Source organism: Daldinia caldariorum, assembly GCF_022478825.1.
Source record: "Daldinia caldariorum strain CBS 122874 unplaced genomic scaffold F4812scaffold_10, whole genome shotgun sequence".
NCBI lineage: Eukaryota > Fungi > Ascomycota > Sordariomycetes > Xylariales > Hypoxylaceae > Daldinia > Daldinia caldariorum.
In genome coordinates this window covers 987,012-1,005,174 of record NW_025953046.1, presented here as the reverse complement: position 1 = coordinate 1,005,174, position 18,163 = coordinate 987,012, and the positions used below count along the sequence as shown (strand labels likewise).

General features: G+C 48.7%; 6 protein-coding genes across 6 annotated transcripts; 5 read left to right on the top strand and 1 right to left on the bottom strand.

The window, feature by feature from the left end:
- Nucleotides 1-796: 796 nt before the first annotated feature.
- Nucleotides 797-1,702, top strand: F4812DRAFT_460105 (uncharacterized protein; the record flags this gene model as incomplete). The annotated part of the gene is made up of 2 exons (XM_047937652.1): nt 797-877; nt 989-1,702. 2 exons carry the CDS (start codon nt 797-799, stop codon nt 1,700-1,702), a joined length of 795 nt encoding a protein of 264 aa, XP_047789572.1.
- Nucleotides 1,703-2,136: 434 nt separating this feature from the next.
- F4812DRAFT_460104 (carotenoid oxygenase) lies at nt 2,137-4,229 on the top strand (the record flags this gene model as incomplete). The annotated part of the gene is made up of 5 exons (XM_047937651.1): nt 2,137-2,343; nt 2,400-2,441; nt 2,503-2,512; nt 2,614-3,270; nt 3,412-4,229. The coding sequence occupies 5 exons, from the start codon at nt 2,137-2,139 to the stop codon at nt 4,227-4,229; spliced, it is 1,734 nt and encodes a 577-aa protein (XP_047789571.1).
- Nucleotides 4,230-4,438: 209 nt separating this feature from the next.
- On the bottom strand, nt 4,439-5,941 carry F4812DRAFT_56678 (uncharacterized protein). The gene has a single exon (XM_047939202.1). It carries the CDS (start codon nt 5,752-5,754, stop codon nt 4,666-4,668), a length of 1,089 nt encoding a protein of 362 aa, XP_047789570.1. The 5' UTR covers nt 5,755-5,941; the 3' UTR covers nt 4,439-4,665.
- A 1,426-nt stretch (nt 5,942-7,367) lies between these two features.
- Nucleotides 7,368-9,786, top strand: F4812DRAFT_56586 (uncharacterized protein). The gene is made up of 7 exons (XM_047939201.1): nt 7,368-7,538; nt 7,590-7,794; nt 7,856-8,140; nt 8,198-8,261; nt 8,323-8,413; nt 8,466-8,683; nt 8,743-9,786. Exons 1-7 carry the CDS (start codon nt 7,492-7,494, stop codon nt 9,612-9,614), a joined length of 1,782 nt encoding a protein of 593 aa, XP_047789569.1. The 5' UTR covers nt 7,368-7,491; the 3' UTR covers nt 9,615-9,786.
- Nucleotide 9,787: 1 nt separating this feature from the next.
- Nucleotides 9,788-11,096, top strand: F4812DRAFT_56535 (ARF/SAR superfamily). The gene is made up of 5 exons (XM_047939200.1): nt 9,788-10,074; nt 10,146-10,256; nt 10,336-10,352; nt 10,441-10,586; nt 10,668-11,096. The coding sequence occupies exons 1-5, from the start codon at nt 10,016-10,018 to the stop codon at nt 10,878-10,880; spliced, it is 546 nt and encodes a 181-aa protein (XP_047789568.1). The 5' UTR covers nt 9,788-10,015; the 3' UTR covers nt 10,881-11,096.
- A 382-nt stretch (nt 11,097-11,478) lies between these two features.
- Nucleotides 11,479-17,434, top strand: F4812DRAFT_431902 (uncharacterized protein). Its single transcript, XM_047934469.1, has 3 exons — nt 11,479-12,101; nt 12,238-16,376; nt 16,439-17,434. Exons 1-3 carry the CDS (start codon nt 11,963-11,965, stop codon nt 16,799-16,801), a joined length of 4,641 nt encoding a protein of 1,546 aa, XP_047789567.1. The 5' UTR covers nt 11,479-11,962; the 3' UTR covers nt 16,802-17,434.
- The last annotated feature ends 729 nt before the right edge of the window (nt 17,435-18,163 follow it).

Below are 18,163 nucleotides of genomic sequence, written 5' to 3'. Positions count from 1 at the left end.
TCCTTTTCTCTAGGCATACAGAGTTTACCGGAGGAAGAGAAGGTTCACCTTAGAAAATATATGAATGAGCTTTGGGGAAGGTATATGCCGTCATTCCTGGGACAATATGAATCTTACGGGCCTAAGAAGTGTCAGTAACTTACTATGTATAATCCCAATGCTTTCCCTACATGTTTGGGATGCGTAGACGGTATTAGACACACGGAGTCGGCCTAGAATTTGATATCAACTCGTCCAAGTTGGATTATATGGGATGCACTAATAAGCATCACTTACCTCTGAACACTTCTATAAAGCTTACTTCGTCATAATACTAACGGAGTTGTCTTGCATCACTACACACATGGTTCCTGTGTTTACCCCTTTTAATAAAATGTACCTGGGATGCAAGTTAGCGACTGTAAGAAACCGATACCCATCAAAGAGAGTAGACATCTGGTAGAAAGACAACTGTTAGATCTGATTATTAACGTTATGGTCTTGGATTGGCTTCGAATTTAATTGCTTCATTTATAAGTCTCCAAATCTACGCGGGGTCAACAAGCTCCCCGCACCTGAGAATTAGACGATGCTACTTTCGAATATCTGCCGAGCCCAGCTTCAGGATCTAGTTACAATATATCCCCATGACATAACTCTTACCGAGATGGCCCTTCGGGACAGGGGTCTTCGTGAGCTCAATCTGGAAACGCATATAAACTTAGCTAAATATCGAGCCGAGTCATGAGCAAAGACAATTCCTCTTAAGAGTGTGCATTTTAACTATAGTTTCGATTGAAGTACACCTCTAAACACCATGGGATCTGAATTAGCGGAGTTGAAGGAGCAGGTCAACCTCCTACGAAAGGAGGTCTCACGCATCTCAGACGAAGCTGAAGTGCGAAAAGTCCACTTCAAATATGGCTACTATCTCGACAAGTGCCTATATAACGAGGCACGTAAAGAATGGCCATGCTTGATTCTATCATACTAACTGATACGAGTTTAGGTCGTGGATATGTACGCGGATCATCCAGATACTTATGTGGAATTCCTTGGATCACGATACCGAGGAAAGGAAGGCGTCAAGAGGCTTTACAATGGCCGTTTCCAGCAGACGTTTGTCAACGGACGCAATGGTCCAGTCCGCGGATTTCTGCTAGACCATATCATGATGCAAGACATCGTTGACGTCGATCCCAGCGGAACTCATGCCTGGTGTCGAATGCGCGCTCTAATGCAGGCCGGAACGCACCAATCTGTTAAGGAAACTCACCCACGCGGGCATGTTCAATGGTGGGAGGGCGGCCTCTACGAGAACGAGTACATCAAAGAGAACGGCGTATGGAAGCTATTCCGGTATCGATACTTTCCGTTCTGGCACGCCGAGCATGAAAAGGGCTGGTCTTTGACCAAGGAGAACTACGTCCCGTGGCCTACCAAGACGTACCCTGAAGACCCCTTAGGTCCAGACGAGATTATCGAGCAGAAGATGCTCTGGCCTGACACGCGCGTTGTACCCTTCCACTACCCGCACCCGGTGACGGGGCAGAAGACCAAGGACGACGACCTGCGCGCGCCGCACTACGGTAAGGATGCGAGCACGTCTGAGGCACCGCTCACTTTGGCACTGCCGGAGGGACAGAGCCGGCCTGGAGCGGGGAAGACGTGGGCGAGCGAGGGCTCAGTGAGGGTTCTGCCTGATCTAGTTCAGAACGCATAGCGCAAGGTTGCAACATATAGCCTAAAGGGGAATAGGGGGGCCTGTCTGGAATCTGGGGTAAAGGTACTTTGCGTATAATCGAACCCCACTTCTCCCAACGCCGAGATCCATGGGTAGACTTGAGCTTAGAGTTACATACGCGAACCTGTTCTTATTTGCACGTTATTCTCATATGCCTATTCTGAAGTCGTAGTATAACTGCCGACCGAAGTGAAGATCGTGCCAGCTTCTCCACACCTTAAATAGTCTACTTAACTCCAACTATACCACGCGGTGATCGGGTTATTCGACGCGGCCGGTATCTCTAATCGGCTTCGTCTATAAGCCAGGGAGTATGGCTCACGTTGTATTTCACATGGGGACCATAACGTCCCCGAGCGAGGTTCTCCAACCCAATAGTATACTCCTAATTACTAACTAGACAGTCTCGAATCATGGCGCATCTTGAAGCCATCGCCTCAGAGGTATCGCTATACCCGTACACCAATGGAAAGAGAACGGGAAGCCGGGTGAAATTCCCGGACACGGCGGCATTCTCGTCCATGAACAAGCCCTCGCGTTTCGAAGGAGATATAGTCGATCTCGAAGTCACCGGGGAGATCCCTCGCGATATCAACGGGACTTTCTATCGCGTGCAGCCGGTGAGTAGGAAACACTCGAATATTTATTTACTTGCTAATGATTGATTGGAGCATAGGACCATCGATTTCCGCCAATCTTTGAAGACGACATTCATTTCGTAAGTTGTCTCTTGACAGGCCTTATTAGTACCTACCTCTTACTGATTTGAGAATTGGTAGAATGGCGATGGTACGTGAAGAAAAAAAGGGGTCAGATAGACCTTAAAACACATTATTTTTAGAAAAAAAGAATTCTCTTGTTCTAGCTTACTGAGCTGCGTCAATTCATAGGCAGTGTCACAGCTATCCGTATTAAGGACGGACATGCCGACTTTAAGCAGCGATACGTGCGGACGGATAAATTTCTAAAGGAGGAAGAGGCACGGCAAAGCCTATTCGGGCGGTACCGGAACCCGTACACGGACAATGAGAGCGTTAAAGGCGTGATCCGCACCGTGAGCAACACCAACGTGACGTTCTGGCGAGGGATGCTGCTAGCCAGCAAGGAGGACGGCCCGCCGTTCGCGATGGACCCGGTGACGCTGGAGACGATCGGGCGGTACGACTTCGAGGGGCAGATCACGGCGCCGACGTTTACCGCGCACCCCAAGTTCGACCCGGACACGGGGGAGATGCTGTGCTTCGCGTACGAGGCCGGCGCCGACGGCTCCGACTGCGAGGCCGACGTCGTCGTCTGGACCATCGACGCCGACGGCCGCAAGACCGAGGAGCTCTGGTTCAAGGCCCCCTTCGCCGGCATGATCCACGACTGCGGCGTCTCCAAGAACTACATGGTGCTCCCGCTCACCCCGCTCAAGATGTCCCTCGAGCGCCTCAAGGCCGGCGGGAATAAATTCGCGTGGGATCCCAACGAGGACCAGGTTTATGGCATCGTGCCGAGGAGAGGCGGTAAGCCGGAGGATGTGAAGTGGTTCCGGGCTGATAACGGTGAGCACGCCAAAGCCAAAAAAAAAACTACCTACCTACCTACCTACCTACCTACCTACCTTCCATAACTAGAAGACCTCACATAGGAGAGGTCCTGTTTCGTCGAGTCCCCATCTAACTAACACCCCCCCTTCCTCCCAGGATTCCACGGCCACGTCGCGGGGTGCTACGAGAACGCCGCGGGGCACATCGTATTCGACCTGACGGTAGCCGACGGCAACGTGTTCTTCTGGTTCCCGCCGGACGGCGCGAAGCCCGACATGCCGGGGCGCCAGCGCCTCAGCAGCCCGACGTGCCGGTGGGTGTTCGACCCGTCGGCGGCGACGGGCACGCGCGTGACGCCCGCCGCTGAGTGGGCGACCAACGGCGAGTTCTCGCGCATCGACGACCGCTTCGTGACCAAGCCGTACGCGCACTTCTGGCAGCTGCGCGTCGACCCTGCGCGCCCGTACGACTTCGCGCGGTGCGGGCCGCCTGCGGGTGGGCTGTTCAATTGCATGGCGCACTACACGTGGAAGCAGGACGCGGACTCGGACTCGGGCTCCGGAATCGGTACGGAAGACGTGTTTTTCGCGGGGCCGACGGCGACGTTCCAGGAGCCGGTTTTCGTCCCGAAGGATGGGGGGCAGGGGGAGCAGGGGGAGGAGGGGGAGGGGTACCTCGTCGCGCTGAAGAACAACCTCGACGAGCTGCGCAACGACGTGGTGATCTGGGACGCGCTGGACCTGGGCAAGGGCCCGCTGGCGACGCTGCACTTGCCGGTGAGGCTGCGGTTGGGTTTCCATGGGAATTTCGTGGATCATCGCGATATTGAGGCGTGGCAGGAGCGCCGGAAAGGAGAGCTGGGTCCCGTGCAGCCGGCGAAGGAGCCGCTGCCGTGGCAGAAGGCGTTTGTGGCGGGTGGGGGTGGGAATGGCGTCAATGGTACGACGAATGGTCATCTGAATGGATCTTCGTGAAAGGGGGTACTAGGACCTTAAGGGACGGCCGTGGTAAATCTGTGTACTTTGGTTCGTTTAACTTGAGTTTTCCTTGGGTCCGGATAAATCAGGTTGCACATTATCATGATGTTCCTTAGGTGACATTAACGATGCAATACTACGTTGAGTTCCCCTTTAGGACCCAGTTAGGTACACTACCAAATTCTTTGAGGATCATTGGCCAAGGTTACCCATCCAATTCCCTAATGAAGCATATACCAAGCCTTTGCTAGGTTCCTATCTGTTGCTTTTATCTCGGGAATGCATTGCACTTCATAGGGTGATTGGTGTTATGTCAACAGACTGCATATTACTTCACCTTTAAGAGTGTTTTGTATGAAGCTACCATTATTTAATACTCACTACACATACCTATATACCTAGGTCTACCCGTATCAGCCCGTAGGAGATACTATTAACAACATGCTTTCCCGAAGAAAAGTCCACGTATGAACGAAACAGGTGAGTCCGTAAATGAACGGAAACCTCGCAGCTTTCGAGGACGTATCCCAGAACGGGATAGCAGAAATGCATCCAGTCTTTCAATTTCCGCGTCATCCCTCCCCTCTTGAACAGTGCGGTCTAATTTGCCGTCGTCAAAAGCAATACCATGCCACAAGAATATTCCTAAAATCTGCGCTTTTCGTATAAGCGCAACGCATCTAGCGTTTCGCGATAATTCGGGAACCTTAGAAAGAAGTTCCGCCCAGAAAAAATTACGTAGGTGTTTGGCTTCGGGGTAGTAGACGAAATGACCGTCCTTGTCTTCCCCAAGCAGTTCCTGCAAGCCATACATACCGACTCCAAAAGGCAGGTATTCGGCCTCGGCCCAGTCTAGGAGCCCCAACAATTTTCCAGACTCTGGGTCCACCATTATATTTGAAGGTAAGAAATCGCCATGGCTCAATGTCCACGGTAGAGCTTCGATTTCCGAGAGGTCGGTGAGGACAGACCTTGCGATGCTGCGAAAGCGAGAGGGGAGATTCTTGGCCATCAGCTCCATCCGCCAGCGCAGCGAAGATCCCACCATCCTTTTCTCCCGTACGTCCCCTTGGCTTATCGTATGGCCCCAGCTCGTCGCTTGCAGGTGTGCGAAATCTCGCACAATTTGCTCTCGTTGCGATCTCGCCTGCGAAGTCTTCGTTTCGGCGCGAAGATCTGCTAAAGATACCCCTGGTACCCTTCTCATGGAGAAGACGTAAAGACCTGTACTTCCTAGCTCACCGAGGAATTCGGTTTCAGGAGCCAGGGGCCCGAAGGTCTTGCAGGCAGCATTGGCGATACTGATGTCTAGCTTATGAGCTAATGGTCTAAACTGGACAACTATTTCGTCTCCGACAAAAACCGTGTATGAGCAGTATCCCTGGAACGGAGTAGGCCGTGCTGGCTCCGAGTATCGATTCCTTACGAATGTGTCACAGTCATGTTTAACACTTGCTGGCAGCTTGCAGCGGTCGAAAAAAGGCGCGAAAGAGACGCCCGAGTCCTTGGGCTCGTCCGCCATGGTGTTTGCTCATCGGATAGTCACATCTGAAAAGACCAGCACGGTGTAACGCGAAGACTAGGAGAACGAGATGTGTTTCAACTCACAATCTCATACCTACCCTCTTATTATATGTGATAGATATCGAGTACAGTAGCTAAACGGTTTAGTTAGTAGTTCGACGCGGTACCATGTGGAAGGATACCTAGCTGGATGAGGGGTAAAAGGTAAGTGAGTCGAGGTGAGCTGATAAGAAGGATTCAGCCACGCCAGGGCCCTTGTGACCAATAACCATGTACTAACTGTTGGAAGAGCTCGCCCCGGGAAATCCCCCACGCACGCGTCGCATATGCAAACACGCTCGAAGGATCCGACCATTACTTGCAGCGCATGGCATGAGGCTGGGAACGATTGGCCAGGTTAATGAATGCAACCACATCGGCTATGCATGTAAAAACGGATCGTTGGTTCTACATCTGGAACAGGCTGCATGCGTCCTGAAGTTTGAACCGACGTTCTCCGAGTTGCTTTGTGCCCTTTTTTTTCTGGTGAACGTCGGGTGATGAGTCTGGCAATGAAATGTGTGACTGCTACTGTGCCTTTGGGATGAGGCGGATAGCTGAGATGAGACGGGCTGAGCTCAGCTAATGTAAGGCAATATCTTTAATATTGCTTAGACTGACGAGCCGAATATTGGACAATGGTCGCTTGACTTGACTTACACAAGCAACGTTGTTTGGTGCATCTATTTAAACCGGGGTGAAGTTTCGAATTAGATATGCCCTCTGTAGAAAATGATGTTACTTTTTATACTTAAAAACGGCTGTTTAGAATTCCGCGGTGGTTTGCGGTTTGAAGTTATCAAAATATGTCTTCCATGCTTTTGTAGGTTAAAGTTGTCCAGGCATGTGAAATATTGAAATATTGAAATGTTTTGCTGACATTTATGTGATCTTCATGCATTATATATGAATATATCGATTTTATGCATCTATATCAGTAAATGTCAAGGGAGAAGTCTTGCGCCAGCACAGGATGCTACCTTAGGTACCTACTTATTATTATTATTATCATCTATTATTTATGTGCCTGCACGAGGGATACCTATACTTAGCACAAGTTTCGATAGAGGACGATCTTGGCCGGTGACTACCTTGGTACCAGATTCAGCCGTCGATGCCATGTCCTTTAACGCAGAGACGTTTAAGTTTGTATGACTTCTAGGTACACACATGCAACATACCTGTTCAATTCCTCGTTACAGCGGCAAGGCCGACTATTCTAAACTACGTCATGTTGTACATCAATATCTAAGAAGGTAACTACACCTCGTCTAATAATTACCTTATCCCTACCCAAGGTGATCATGTACTTGAAGGACTTGGTTTCTCCCATACATGCAAGAGGTATATTGACGCTGGCTCTATTTACGGCAATGGCTCTGTTAATCAAGTGCAACCTCCCTTTGCTCATCACATGGATGCAATGGAAACCGTCAGGAGGCTTATGTACCTCCTATGTATTACTTGTTGCCTTTGAATTTAGCCCCTTAAGGTGTAACCTTTTCTAGTAACACGATACTCAATACACCAGGTAGCCTTACAGCCGTCAGTCTTTTATAAGACTCGACTTTTCAGTCCTATTGATCAGTTTATACAACTGTAGAATCACTATTCTTTCCTTTCGCTATCCTTCATATAAAGCAATTTTATAAGACCGAAGCTGTCACCAAGAGCATTCACACAAATCTCTTCGGCCATGAAGAAACGTATTATCGTTTGTTGCGACGGAACTTGGCAGAATGCGTATAGCTCATGCAAACCAAACTTAGTTGAATAAACGCTGACGTGTCCTAGGGACAACGGCTACGTCAAGCCAACTGCCTCTAATCCTGTTCCGACTCTCCAGATCCCCTCGAACGTAACGCGCATTTCCAGAGCTTTCAAAAGAGGTTGTTCTAATAGCACATTCCAAATTGTATACTATCAGTCCGGCGTCGGCTCTAGAGCAGGCGTCGTCGACAGGATTCTAGGTGGTGCGTTTGGAATCGGCATAGCAGAGGTTGGCCCGAATTCTCCCCTTGATTCTCCCCTTGAACGACCAGGGGCTAACATGAGCCTAGAATATTCGTGAAGCCTATGCCTACATTTGCGCCAATTATGTTGATGGGGACGAAATCATTCTTATCGGTTTCAGCCGCGGGGCTTTCACTGCCAGATCTATCGGCGGCATGATATCGGACCTCGGTCTGTTAACCCGTGAAGGCATGGAGTTCTTCTACCCAGTCTTCAAGGACATGCAGAACTGGATGAACCCAAACTATAAAGACCAATTTCCACAGATACCCTTCCCAAATAAACCAAAAGGCGCTCACGCCGCCGACGAGTATCGGGATATGCTCGTTAAGGTATCGCTTTGATAAGGTTCCTTCCTCATTGGGTTTGCGACTGCTAACTGGTAATAGCATGGCTACACTCGGGTACGCCAAAACAAAGGCACAGGAGATTTGATTAAGGTCAAAGCCATTGGTACGAATATTAGTAAACATAAAAGACCAACTTTGATAATGAAGGCTAACAATCGCGATAGGTGTATGGGATACAGTCGGCTCGCTAGGTATCCCCCAAGGGAAATTGAGAGAGCTCTTTGCTCGACTCGGTATCAAATCGCGCAGTCAAGAATAAGTTTCTTCAATCTTACTACACATGGCTTACCGACTAACAATGGTTTACGTACCGGTTTTATAATACTAGGCTGTCCAACAAGATTCAGCATGGTTTTCATGCTCTCGCGCTAGACGAAACCCGCGGACCGTTCAGCCCGACGTTGTGGGAGCGACAACCAGAGTATCGAGATACTTCAGATCTTCGACAGGTTTGGTTTCCTGGTAGTCATGGAAACGTAGGAGGTGGTTGGGCCGATCAAGGCGTTTCTAATATAACCCTTGCTTGTTAGTTCCCCCGTTTCCACTGCATGGAAGGTCGAATGAATGCTTATTCGAAAATATAGGGATGATGGATCAACTCTCTTCCGTTGGATGTGAATTCGTAGATGACGCCCTCGAAAGACTCTACGATCGTAATGTGAGATATTACCACAGTTTGACGCCAGAAAAGACGAAACGTGAGAAAGCTGCTAGTGCTTCTTGTGGATGCTGCGGAGCCACACGCGAGAAAGGGCCACAACCTTGGGCAGCAATACCTATATTCAATCCGAACAAACCTGTTCGCCCGTGGTCCCTGCATAGCATCCAAGCGGTGAAGAGCCCAGTTTATGACCTCGCTGGACGCGTTACTCGTTCGCCTGGCATGTACAAGAAAATGAATCCCGAACATGGACGGCCGACACGTGCCTATCTTAAGGATACGAACGAGCGCATCCACAGCTCAGTGCGCGTCCGCCTCGCGTGCGAGGGTTTAGGGCTCAACGACAAAGACATTTGGAAATGTCCCGCCTTATTGCGGTCGTGGCGTCCTCGTCGTGTAGCTCAAAGCTTTCCCGACCCGGTGCCACAAGATGCCAATTGGGGACCGAAAGCAAATGGCAACGATGGAGGTGAGCAATCCAACGACAACAACGCTAATGATAGTAGCGCTGCTACTAGCAAAGTTATTTATGATGCAGACGAAAGCGAAAGCGCAACTACACAAGGAGGTAGTTCTTCGCAGGAACTACGGTGGGTTTGGGAGTATGTAGGTCCCGAGGAGGATGCCCCGTACGTTCGGACGTTGGTGGAGGAGAACATAGGTCCATGGGAGAGACATTTGCTAGAATTGTCAATTGGAAAAGTGCACGTCTATAAGTATGCGGAAGCCCAGGACGTCACCCGGCTCCGAGCTTTGAATAAAAGGACTCATGCGAAGAAGTTCAAAGAAGGATAAGAAGGCTAAGAAGACTGATGTAACAGATTGAATTGGTGTATGACGAGGACTGGAACCTAGGATGGCATTTCTTGGCGTTAGTATCGATAGATGATAGTCTTTCTGAACAGTTGCTTGATGAATGTTCTGCTCAGATATGATTGTGTTGATGGTGTCGTAGGTACCTATTATGATAAAATGCTTTAAGTTGTGCTGCGCTGTGCTCCGTTGAGTTGAAAGCATCACGTGAGAATAGGCAACGAATTAAATGATAGATTAAATCAGAATTCAACCATCTCTTAGGATACAACCTCATTTGCCGACACCATCCTCAAGATTTCTTGTTTTGGGCGAAGGGCGAAAACTGTTATTATATTCACACGTCGTTATTAACATACCGATTTAGCGGTTCCGGTAGAGAGATGTTATCCATTCTTCGAAAAGCGCGGCTGAAGGATAAGGAGATGAGGATCCTTATGCTGTAAGTTTGACATTTCCTAAACCCCGTTATTTTTCAAGTGGATTTGGTTGGGCTGAGAATAAGTGGAATAGGGGCCTTGATAATGCGGGCAAAACTACGATCGTCAAAAAGATAATGAACGAGGATGTCAATACCGTTAGCCCGACCTTGGGCTTCATTATTAAGACGATTGACTATGACGGGTGAGCTTTAGACGTCTTTTCCTCCGTATCCTGTTTTTGACTGTTATTTTGACGATGAAGGATATTAACCCTACGATAGATATAAGCTGAACATATGTGAGTTGAGCTAAGCATTGATCAATCGATGATCCAGGATAATAAGAGTGCATAGGGGGCTGACGAACTGGTTATTAAATGGAAATAGGGGATGTTGGTGGACAGAAGACGCTGCGATCATATTGGCGTAATTACTTCGAGAAGACGGACGCCCTCATATGGGTCGTCGATGCGACGGACCGTCTCAGAATAGATGACTGCCGAGAAGAGCTCCACGGTCTACTGCAAGAAGAGGTTCGCACGCTTATACCCATTGCTTTTCCATGGTTGCTTTTATAAGAGTGGAATTACGGCTGACAGAAGTATGGTACGCAGCGTCTTTCAGGAGCCAGTTTACTCATTTTCGCCAATAAGACCGACGTACAAGGCTGTATGGATGAGACTGAAATACTAGAAGGACTCCAGCTCGAAGCAATTAGGACGCATCGATGGCATATCCTACGATGCAGTGCCATGACGGGTCAAAATCTAAAGGAGGGATTGGCGTGGGTGGTTGAGGATGCTAAAGCGAGATTGTTCTTATATTAAGGGACATAGCTGGATAGGGGATAATATCCATAGGTATTTCGTTTGATGACGGAGAGAGAGACGAGATAGACGCATTAGCAGAAAAGATTAGGTCTAGGTACCTAATGTATTATATCGAGGCACACGACATAAAATTTTACAAATGAAATGTGATAGACTGAAAAGCCTTTTTGTCATTGATCATTTTTGAGTATAAGTTAGGTTAGGTATCATACGAACTCGGAGTTGAAAATTGACATTTGGTGGTTTACAACCCGACTTTCATGCACTTACTACTACGTTAGGACCTAGGTAGGTACTAGTTATGCTATGTACAAACAACCAACAAGGCGCTAACCCTTAAATGGAGCAAATATCCACAGGTGCGGGTTTCATCATTTTGATGCGTTGTACATAGCAACTTGTCGGGCACCGGGCAGCCAGATGCCAGGCGGCTTTTAGGTACCTAGTCCCTTAGTCCCCGCTGGGGCTTGGTGCCGGGTTAGGCTTCGTCATTGGTCGTGGACTAAAACTCGGTGGACATCATTTGATCGCACAAGCCGCACAAGCTGACAAGGAAACGGCGGCCTGCAGGGATTTAGACGATGACAGCCGGAGAAACCAGAGTCCACTTTGGACTTGTCTTTCCGTTACCTATGTTGTTTTAATCATCGACCTTGTTTACCTGTACGTGTAAACTTTTGTAACTTGATTCATGTTTAAAGGAGTCCTCAGAAAGTCCTTATATACGGAATACTATTTGGACTGTTGTTTAGATACTTTTTTATTACGCTTAGTTGCTAATTAGGCACATCGTCACAAAACAACTACCAATACTACCAATATTACCAATACTACCAATACCAATACTAACGAGAAACAAGATTTCTTGTTGTATTCTTTTCTTTTCTTTTCTCTTTCCCCCCCTTTTTTTTTTCACTCTTACTACTTACCTCTTCTCTACTCGACTCCGTACCTGCCGCCGAGAAGGACGGTATATCTACCTCTGACCCTATCCCCCCTCACGTGTTGTGCCGTAAACTGTCTTCATTGGCATAGAATCCTTGGGACTTACCGGTTATTAAAAAAAAAGAGTAAAAAAAATGTCCGAAGACGTATCCAAATTCCTACTCCAGATTAAGGAGCTGGGTGATCGACGAATTGAAGAAGACGAAGCTCGTTCACGAGAGCTTGAAGAGAGAATATTACGAGAAAGAAAAGAACGAGAAGCTCGGCGCGCAGGTATGAAAATTACCATATCCATGCCTGGTCTAATTAATTACTTCCCATGTCACCCCTCTTAAATTCTAGAGCAGGATTTACGACATGGTTGTGCCTATCGCAAGGTTTAATTAACTAATTATTTATTTTTCCTTAGAGCGTGCCAGGTCTATTTCACCTCAAAAATCCTCGCCTGTAAATACCCCACCGCCTTCATCCCACCAACACGACATTCCTGCCTCACCTGGCCGATTAAACCTAGACGAATCTCCTGTCCTAGGCCTTCCTGCTGCTATTAAATCATATGCTACTCACAACCCCGAGGAAATGATCAGCCCAAGACCATTTTCCGACTCGGCTTCCAAAGAGAACGAATCTCCACTCGAACCGGAAGACAAGCAACTACCTCAAACCACTCCTACCCGAGCTAGGGGGCTTTCATGGCAAAGACGGCCTAATTCGCAAGCCTCCGAACGTTCGCGAAGTCGACCCCTGTCTGTTGTTGCTGCCGAGAACGCGGCACGGAATACACCCTCTGAACCTCCTTCGGCGGCCGAAACTGCATCTAAAGACCAAATTGCTCCGGTATTATCCTTTAAAGACCCCCCAGGACCACGCCAAGCTGGAGACGAGGGTACTACTTCCTCTGCGGAGAAAAATAGTCCAGTTGAGGATAGTTCAACAGAAATGTCCCGTGCACCTTCTAATGAAGTTGCAAAAGACGATACGGATTCGCAGCCGACTTCCCCTAATCAACATAACAAACTAGGTTCGCCTTTGCACTTGTCGGCGTCTCAAAGACTGGACCCCCCTAACAGTGATGCTCAACTGGAGATGGAGAATAGTCAACAGTCGCCAGGCATGTCTCTTTCAGGACGAACTTCGCCCTCTAAGCTGGACAGATCAAGCTCACCGACGAAAGGAATGGGAGGATTTGTACAGAGCGCTATGATGAAACGGTCGGATAGCATCAAGAGGTGGAGCATTCAATCACCTACAGGTGTGCCTCGGGTAGATCCAATTGTCTCGCACAGGACAGGCGGTGGGACTAGGTCAAGACCTACCAGTTTAATCCGTGATCCTTCTGTGGAAGTCTCACCGAAGCCTTCGGCTAGTCAAGACGGAGAGCACCAGGAAGAAGACGCGACTATTACCGAGAAGCCTGCCGATCCACTCAAAGTTGAAGTTAAACCCTTACCGAATTCGCCGGAACAGGAATTAGGTCGAGCTACACCTACAACTCCCTCTAAGACCTTGGATTCTAGGCGATGGAGCCCTACGAAGTCTAGCTGGCTCGAATCGGCTCTGAACAAACCCGAATCTCCCAAGCGGGGGCACACCCCGTCAAAAAGCCAACCTTCTTGGATGGCAGATCTCCAGAAAGCAAGGGCCGAAAAGGCTGTTAATTCTACTACTGAGAGAAGTAGGTCGCCAACTGTTTCGCATAAGCATCAAGTCAGTATTGGTGGACTTATGAGGTCTTCTGCACCTGGTATTACCACGAAACCGCCGCCTGGCTTGGGTGTTCTTAATATAGGTGGTACTGCCGCCCGCACCGATGATAGCAGCAGTCCCACGAAAGATACTCAGAGCCCTATAACGCCAGGCGTGAAGAGCCCAGACGTGAAGATCCCAGATCTGAAGAGTCCAGACCTGAAGAGCTTAGATCCAAAGAGCACAGATCTGAAGATCCCAGATCTAAAGAGCCCAGATCTGAAGAGTCCAGACCTGAAGAGCTTAGATCTAAAGAGCCCAGATCTGAAGAGCCCAGACTTGGATCGTAAACTGCCGTTGCCGGCTGTCAAACCAAAGCCTGACATGCCGCCTAAGGTGGATTTCCGAGCGAACCTAAAACCTAGGCAACCACCGGTTACTACTAATGATAACCCAGAAAGCGAGTTTAAAAACGTCTTTAGTAAACTTCGAAAAACGACAACGCAGAGCTATGTTCCACCAGATGAACTCAAAGACAATATTCTGAAAGGGAAAGCATCTCTTAATCTTACAGGTGGCCCGCAGAAGACAGAACGTGTTGACGAATTAAAGGAGGCTATTCTGTCAAGGAAGAAGGATTTCCAGACAGTACAAGCGGAGGGCCGTGGTGTAACTCGAAATAACAGCACAGCAAGTGAAACACCAATTCCCGAGGGTATAGCGAGGCGCAACACACTTTTGAGATCAAATACGCTGGGCCAAGATTCTGCAGCAGCAATCCAAGCAGCCATTGCGGATATCCCGAAGCCAGGTATAGTATCAAGACGTGATTCTACCCAGGATACACCGTCTCCCAAGCCACAAAGGTTTGGTGGTGCTGGGAATCCGGATCTAACTGCGGGTTCCACTCCTAAGACAGACATTCCAAATATCCCGAGGCGAGGTTCAGCTCAAGCCGTCTCAATCGTTAAGGACACAACTGTTCCTGACCGGCTACAAGGAAAACCCTTGGGTGGTGGCTTGGCTGGTCGATTCAACCCTGCTCTTGCTGGTTTAATTGCTAGGGGACCACCTGGTGTAGCTCCTGGATCTTCATCTAGCACTGCAACCTCTAAATCACGCGATGACGCAACTGATGTGAATGATAATAAGGCTGGCTCGGGGCCAAAGTTGACACATATGACCAAGGGTCGCGCTAGAGGGCCCAAGAGAAATGCACCAACTTCAATAACTGCCGCAGCCCCTCATGCACCAGAGGAAACTCCGTCTAACAGCGTAACAGTTGGACGCGCAGCATCGCCAGAGAAGTCTCTCGATTCCCCGCCAAATCCTGAAGCAAACGACGTGGGCAAAGATCAACTAGCAAGGCCGAGCCCGCCGTTGATATCTCCTAATCTTTTCTCAAATCCGTTCATCGCCGCTGCAGCGTCAGAAGCCGGTAAGGCGCCGGGTCCAAGCAAAATTCACGAGCAGGTAGCTGCCTTCGCGAATCAGAGGAGACCACGGTCGCCCACAAAGGTATCGGATGACTCTAAAGAATCCACTTCGCAACCGTCGTCTCCGAAGAAGCTCGATGCGAGACGAATGTCACGATTTCTTGATGATGCAACAACACAAGCTGTTGGGAAAATGGGTGAGCCTCAGGTGGTGAAAAATGTGAAGGGGGACGATGAGACGCCTTCTATGGCAAAGCCAAAACCAGGTTCTGATAAACCTCTTGTTCAGGATCTACCAAAATCGCAACCTCAGTCGCCGCCGCTGAACAAGTCAAGGACGCCACTGCCAGATCCGCTTTCTTTAGGTCCGAAGAAGCTTTCCTCTAACGACACTTTCGGCTCTTCTCCCTCTCCAGAAGTTGTAAAGACTCCTGCTTCGATCGAACGACCCTTACCCGCTATTCCAACGCATAACGGATTAGAAAAGGCATTGCCCCCGCGTCCATTGCCAGAAGAACCTAAACAACTCCCACAGTCCCCCCCTAACCGTAGTTCAAGAACGCCGCCTCCGACGTCATCGCCCATACGGTCACCCTCTAAGCAGTCGTTTGAAGCTTCAACTTTACTTGGCGACTTTTTCGGCTCTGAACGTACACGCAAAAGTTATAATGTAGATGCGGCTGAATTGCTAATGCATCGACTAAGTATAGCGCCACCTAAGATCCAAACATTAAGTGCACAGCTATTTCAATTTTCAGCAGACGGCAAGAAACTACCTGTGCCGGCCCACAACGAACGAACTTTGTTCGAAGGAGAGATGTATATTTGTACTCACACGTTCAAGGATGAATCGGGCAGGAAGTTTACAGAGGTTTATTTCTGGGCAGGAGATGACGTTCCCCGCTCTACTGTCGACGATGCGTCGTTATTTGTATCACGGGAAGCACGAGCTCTAGGCGGCAAGCTAGTCAAACTTTATCAAGGCAAGGAGACTCCCGAATTTCTACAGGCCTTGGGAGGTATAGTTATTGTCCAACGAGGTTCAGGCAATAAGTTTGACTCGCTAGCACCGCACATACTCTGTGGGCGGCGGTATCGAGGGCATATCGTTTTCGATGAGGTTGACTTCGCACCTACAACTTTATGCTCTGGATTCCCGTATGTTGTATCGACAGGTGGAAAATGTTATTTGTGGAAGGGCAAGGGTAGCGGTGTAGACGAGCTGAGCTGCGCGCGTCTCATAGGAATGGATTATGCATTATCAGGCGAGATGGAAGAAATCGAAGATGGCCACGAGCCAGCAAGTTTCTGGGACCTTTTTAATGTGAAGTCTAAGGCTATGTCTGCGGATCATTGGCGTCTCAAACCGAGCTACGATAAATACTGCTGTAGGCTGTTCTGCTCAAACGCAGCCTCTAAGCAGCAAGTAAGTTGCACACTTCCCCTCGTTTAGTATGCGGGCTTTTATTAATGTATGATACCCCGCAGATCGTTGAGATATCTCCATTCTCGCAGGCCGATCTACGACCGACGAATATATATGTCCTTGATGCGTTCTTCGAGCTCTACATCATCGTAGGGTCCCGAGCCCAAGCGCAGTACGCGTCGTTTCATAACGCATTAGACTTCGCGCAAGAGTACGGAATTCTCGCAGCTGGAATGGAGGACAGGCCGTTCGTCCCGTTTTCAACGGTAGTGTTGGAGGGCATTCCTCGAGACATGAAGAGCGTATTCCGCAAATGGCGCGATGCTGAGAGCCCTACAATTACGAATGTGAGCACTGGCCTTAAAAGGGGGCGTAGCTTGCGGGTCGTGCCTCTCAACCAGGCGCTGCAAGCGCTGAGCGATTAGGAATCGCGTCAGCCTTGATGGTGGTACCTAAGATTGGGGGCGAATAACTACCTAGGATGTGGTTACTTTCGAGGAGATGTAGACCTTTTCATCTAGCATCCGGCATAGCATCAGCCACATAGCTATGCCCCGACAAGATGAAGTCTAGATGGCTTCATATTGCATGTACATACCGGGGTACGTGCACGCCTGCTCCCTTGGTGTATCATATAGGGATGTACGGATCGGATCAAGGGCGGAAACGGTGTTGGGGGGGGCAACACTGATTGTATGTATGTACCTAGGTATTGCATGTTCTGGCAGGGGAGGCGTAAATGCTTGTTTGTAGTCGGCAACACCCCGTGTTCTATACGGCTGGCTGGCTCTTCACACTAGATATCATAAGGAGATGTCGGGCAGACACGCAAGGAGATTAATGTTGGGACAATAATACGCCATCGAAGTTCACAAGCTTTTGCATTGTAAAGTGGATGCATATTGGCTTCTTGTGCTATGCTATACCGTGGCTGTGATGACTTGCAAGGCCATATACCTTAGGTAGGTAGGTAGCTATTATGATAGGGCTGATGGGCTTGTTAGCCTAGTACGCCGTTTGTTGTCTAGCCAAGCTTCCGTTGTTTATTCATGTTCCGGGAATACTTTGCATAATACAGCTGAGTCCTACGGCATAAATCCTCTTTTTTATTATGTACCTGATTCTTATGTCCTATCTGAGCCGCGATTATACATAGTGGACCTCGTAAGTTCTTTAATACAATGTGACGCAACTTTCTTACCTCAGATTAGGTACTCGCATACCTTAGGAACCTAGGTAGTTCCTCTGTGTGACCACAACGTACTACCTATGGTAAGACCTAAGGTTGGATAGATGGCCTTTGCATAACATACAATTTTCACTTCGGGCATAATTTCCGTATACAGGAGAAAGGAAACAAACCATCACTGAGCTCTAGGGGGCCTGCTATTCAATTCGCGTGTAAACGTGACGTAACCGCTGTTGCTAAAGGAATAATTACATAGAACACGCTATTTTAGCTGTCTTAGCTGAGGTACCTACATGGCAGCTTTGCTACCCGATGCAGAAATCTCGTTAGCTTCGGTGGATACGCGCTATTCGAGGAGATCCCGCGAGCCACGAGGATAGAGGTAATTAGAGGTAACTATTATGAATTATACACTAAAAGAATCGCTATCGCTTAGTGCCACCGGTCGTCTCCGGGAAACTCGGGTATAAACCCTTTTTTTTCTTTTCTACCTTTTATGTGTAAGATATGTTTTGCGCGAGACAAGACATAAAAAGATGGGTGTGTAGGTGGATACAAACTCGAATAAAGCTTCCCGCATCCCATCGCACTGGAACGA

What these genes read in the sequence shown, in the direction of transcription:
- F4812DRAFT_431902 (XM_047934469.1), top strand. Translation starts at nt 11,963, where the DNA reads ATGTCCGAAGACGTATCCAAATTCCTACTCCAGATTAAGGAGCTGGGT. An exon ending in ACGAGAAGCTCGGCGCGCAG is followed by an intron (nt 12,102 to 12,237) that starts GTATGAAAATTA and finishes ATTTTTCCTTAG; the next exon opens with AGCGTGCCAGGTCTATTTCA. An exon ending in ACGCAGCCTCTAAGCAGCAA is followed by an intron (nt 16,377 to 16,438) that starts GTAAGTTGCACA and finishes GATACCCCGCAG; the next exon opens with ATCGTTGAGATATCTCCATT.
- F4812DRAFT_56678 (XM_047939202.1), bottom strand. Translation starts at nt 5,754, where the DNA reads ATGGCGGACGAGCCCAAGGACTCGGGCGTCTCTTTCGCGCCTTTTTTC.
- F4812DRAFT_56586 (XM_047939201.1), top strand. Translation starts at nt 7,492, where the DNA reads ATGAAGAAACGTATTATCGTTTGTTGCGACGGAACTTGGCAGAATGC. An exon ending in GATTAAGGTCAAAGCCATTG is followed by an intron (nt 8,262 to 8,322) that starts GTACGAATATTA and finishes CAATCGCGATAG; the next exon opens with GTGTATGGGATACAGTCGGC. An exon ending in TTCTAATATAACCCTTGCTT is followed by an intron (nt 8,684 to 8,742) that starts GTTAGTTCCCCC and finishes TCGAAAATATAG; the next exon opens with GGATGATGGATCAACTCTCT.
- F4812DRAFT_56535 (XM_047939200.1), top strand. Translation starts at nt 10,016, where the DNA reads ATGTTATCCATTCTTCGAAAAGCGCGGCTGAAGGATAAGGAGATGAGG. An exon ending in GAGATGAGGATCCTTATGCT is followed by an intron (nt 10,075 to 10,145) that starts GTAAGTTTGACA and finishes TAAGTGGAATAG; the next exon opens with GGGCCTTGATAATGCGGGCA. An exon ending in ACGGTCTACTGCAAGAAGAG is followed by an intron (nt 10,587 to 10,667) that starts GTTCGCACGCTT and finishes TATGGTACGCAG; the next exon opens with CGTCTTTCAGGAGCCAGTTT.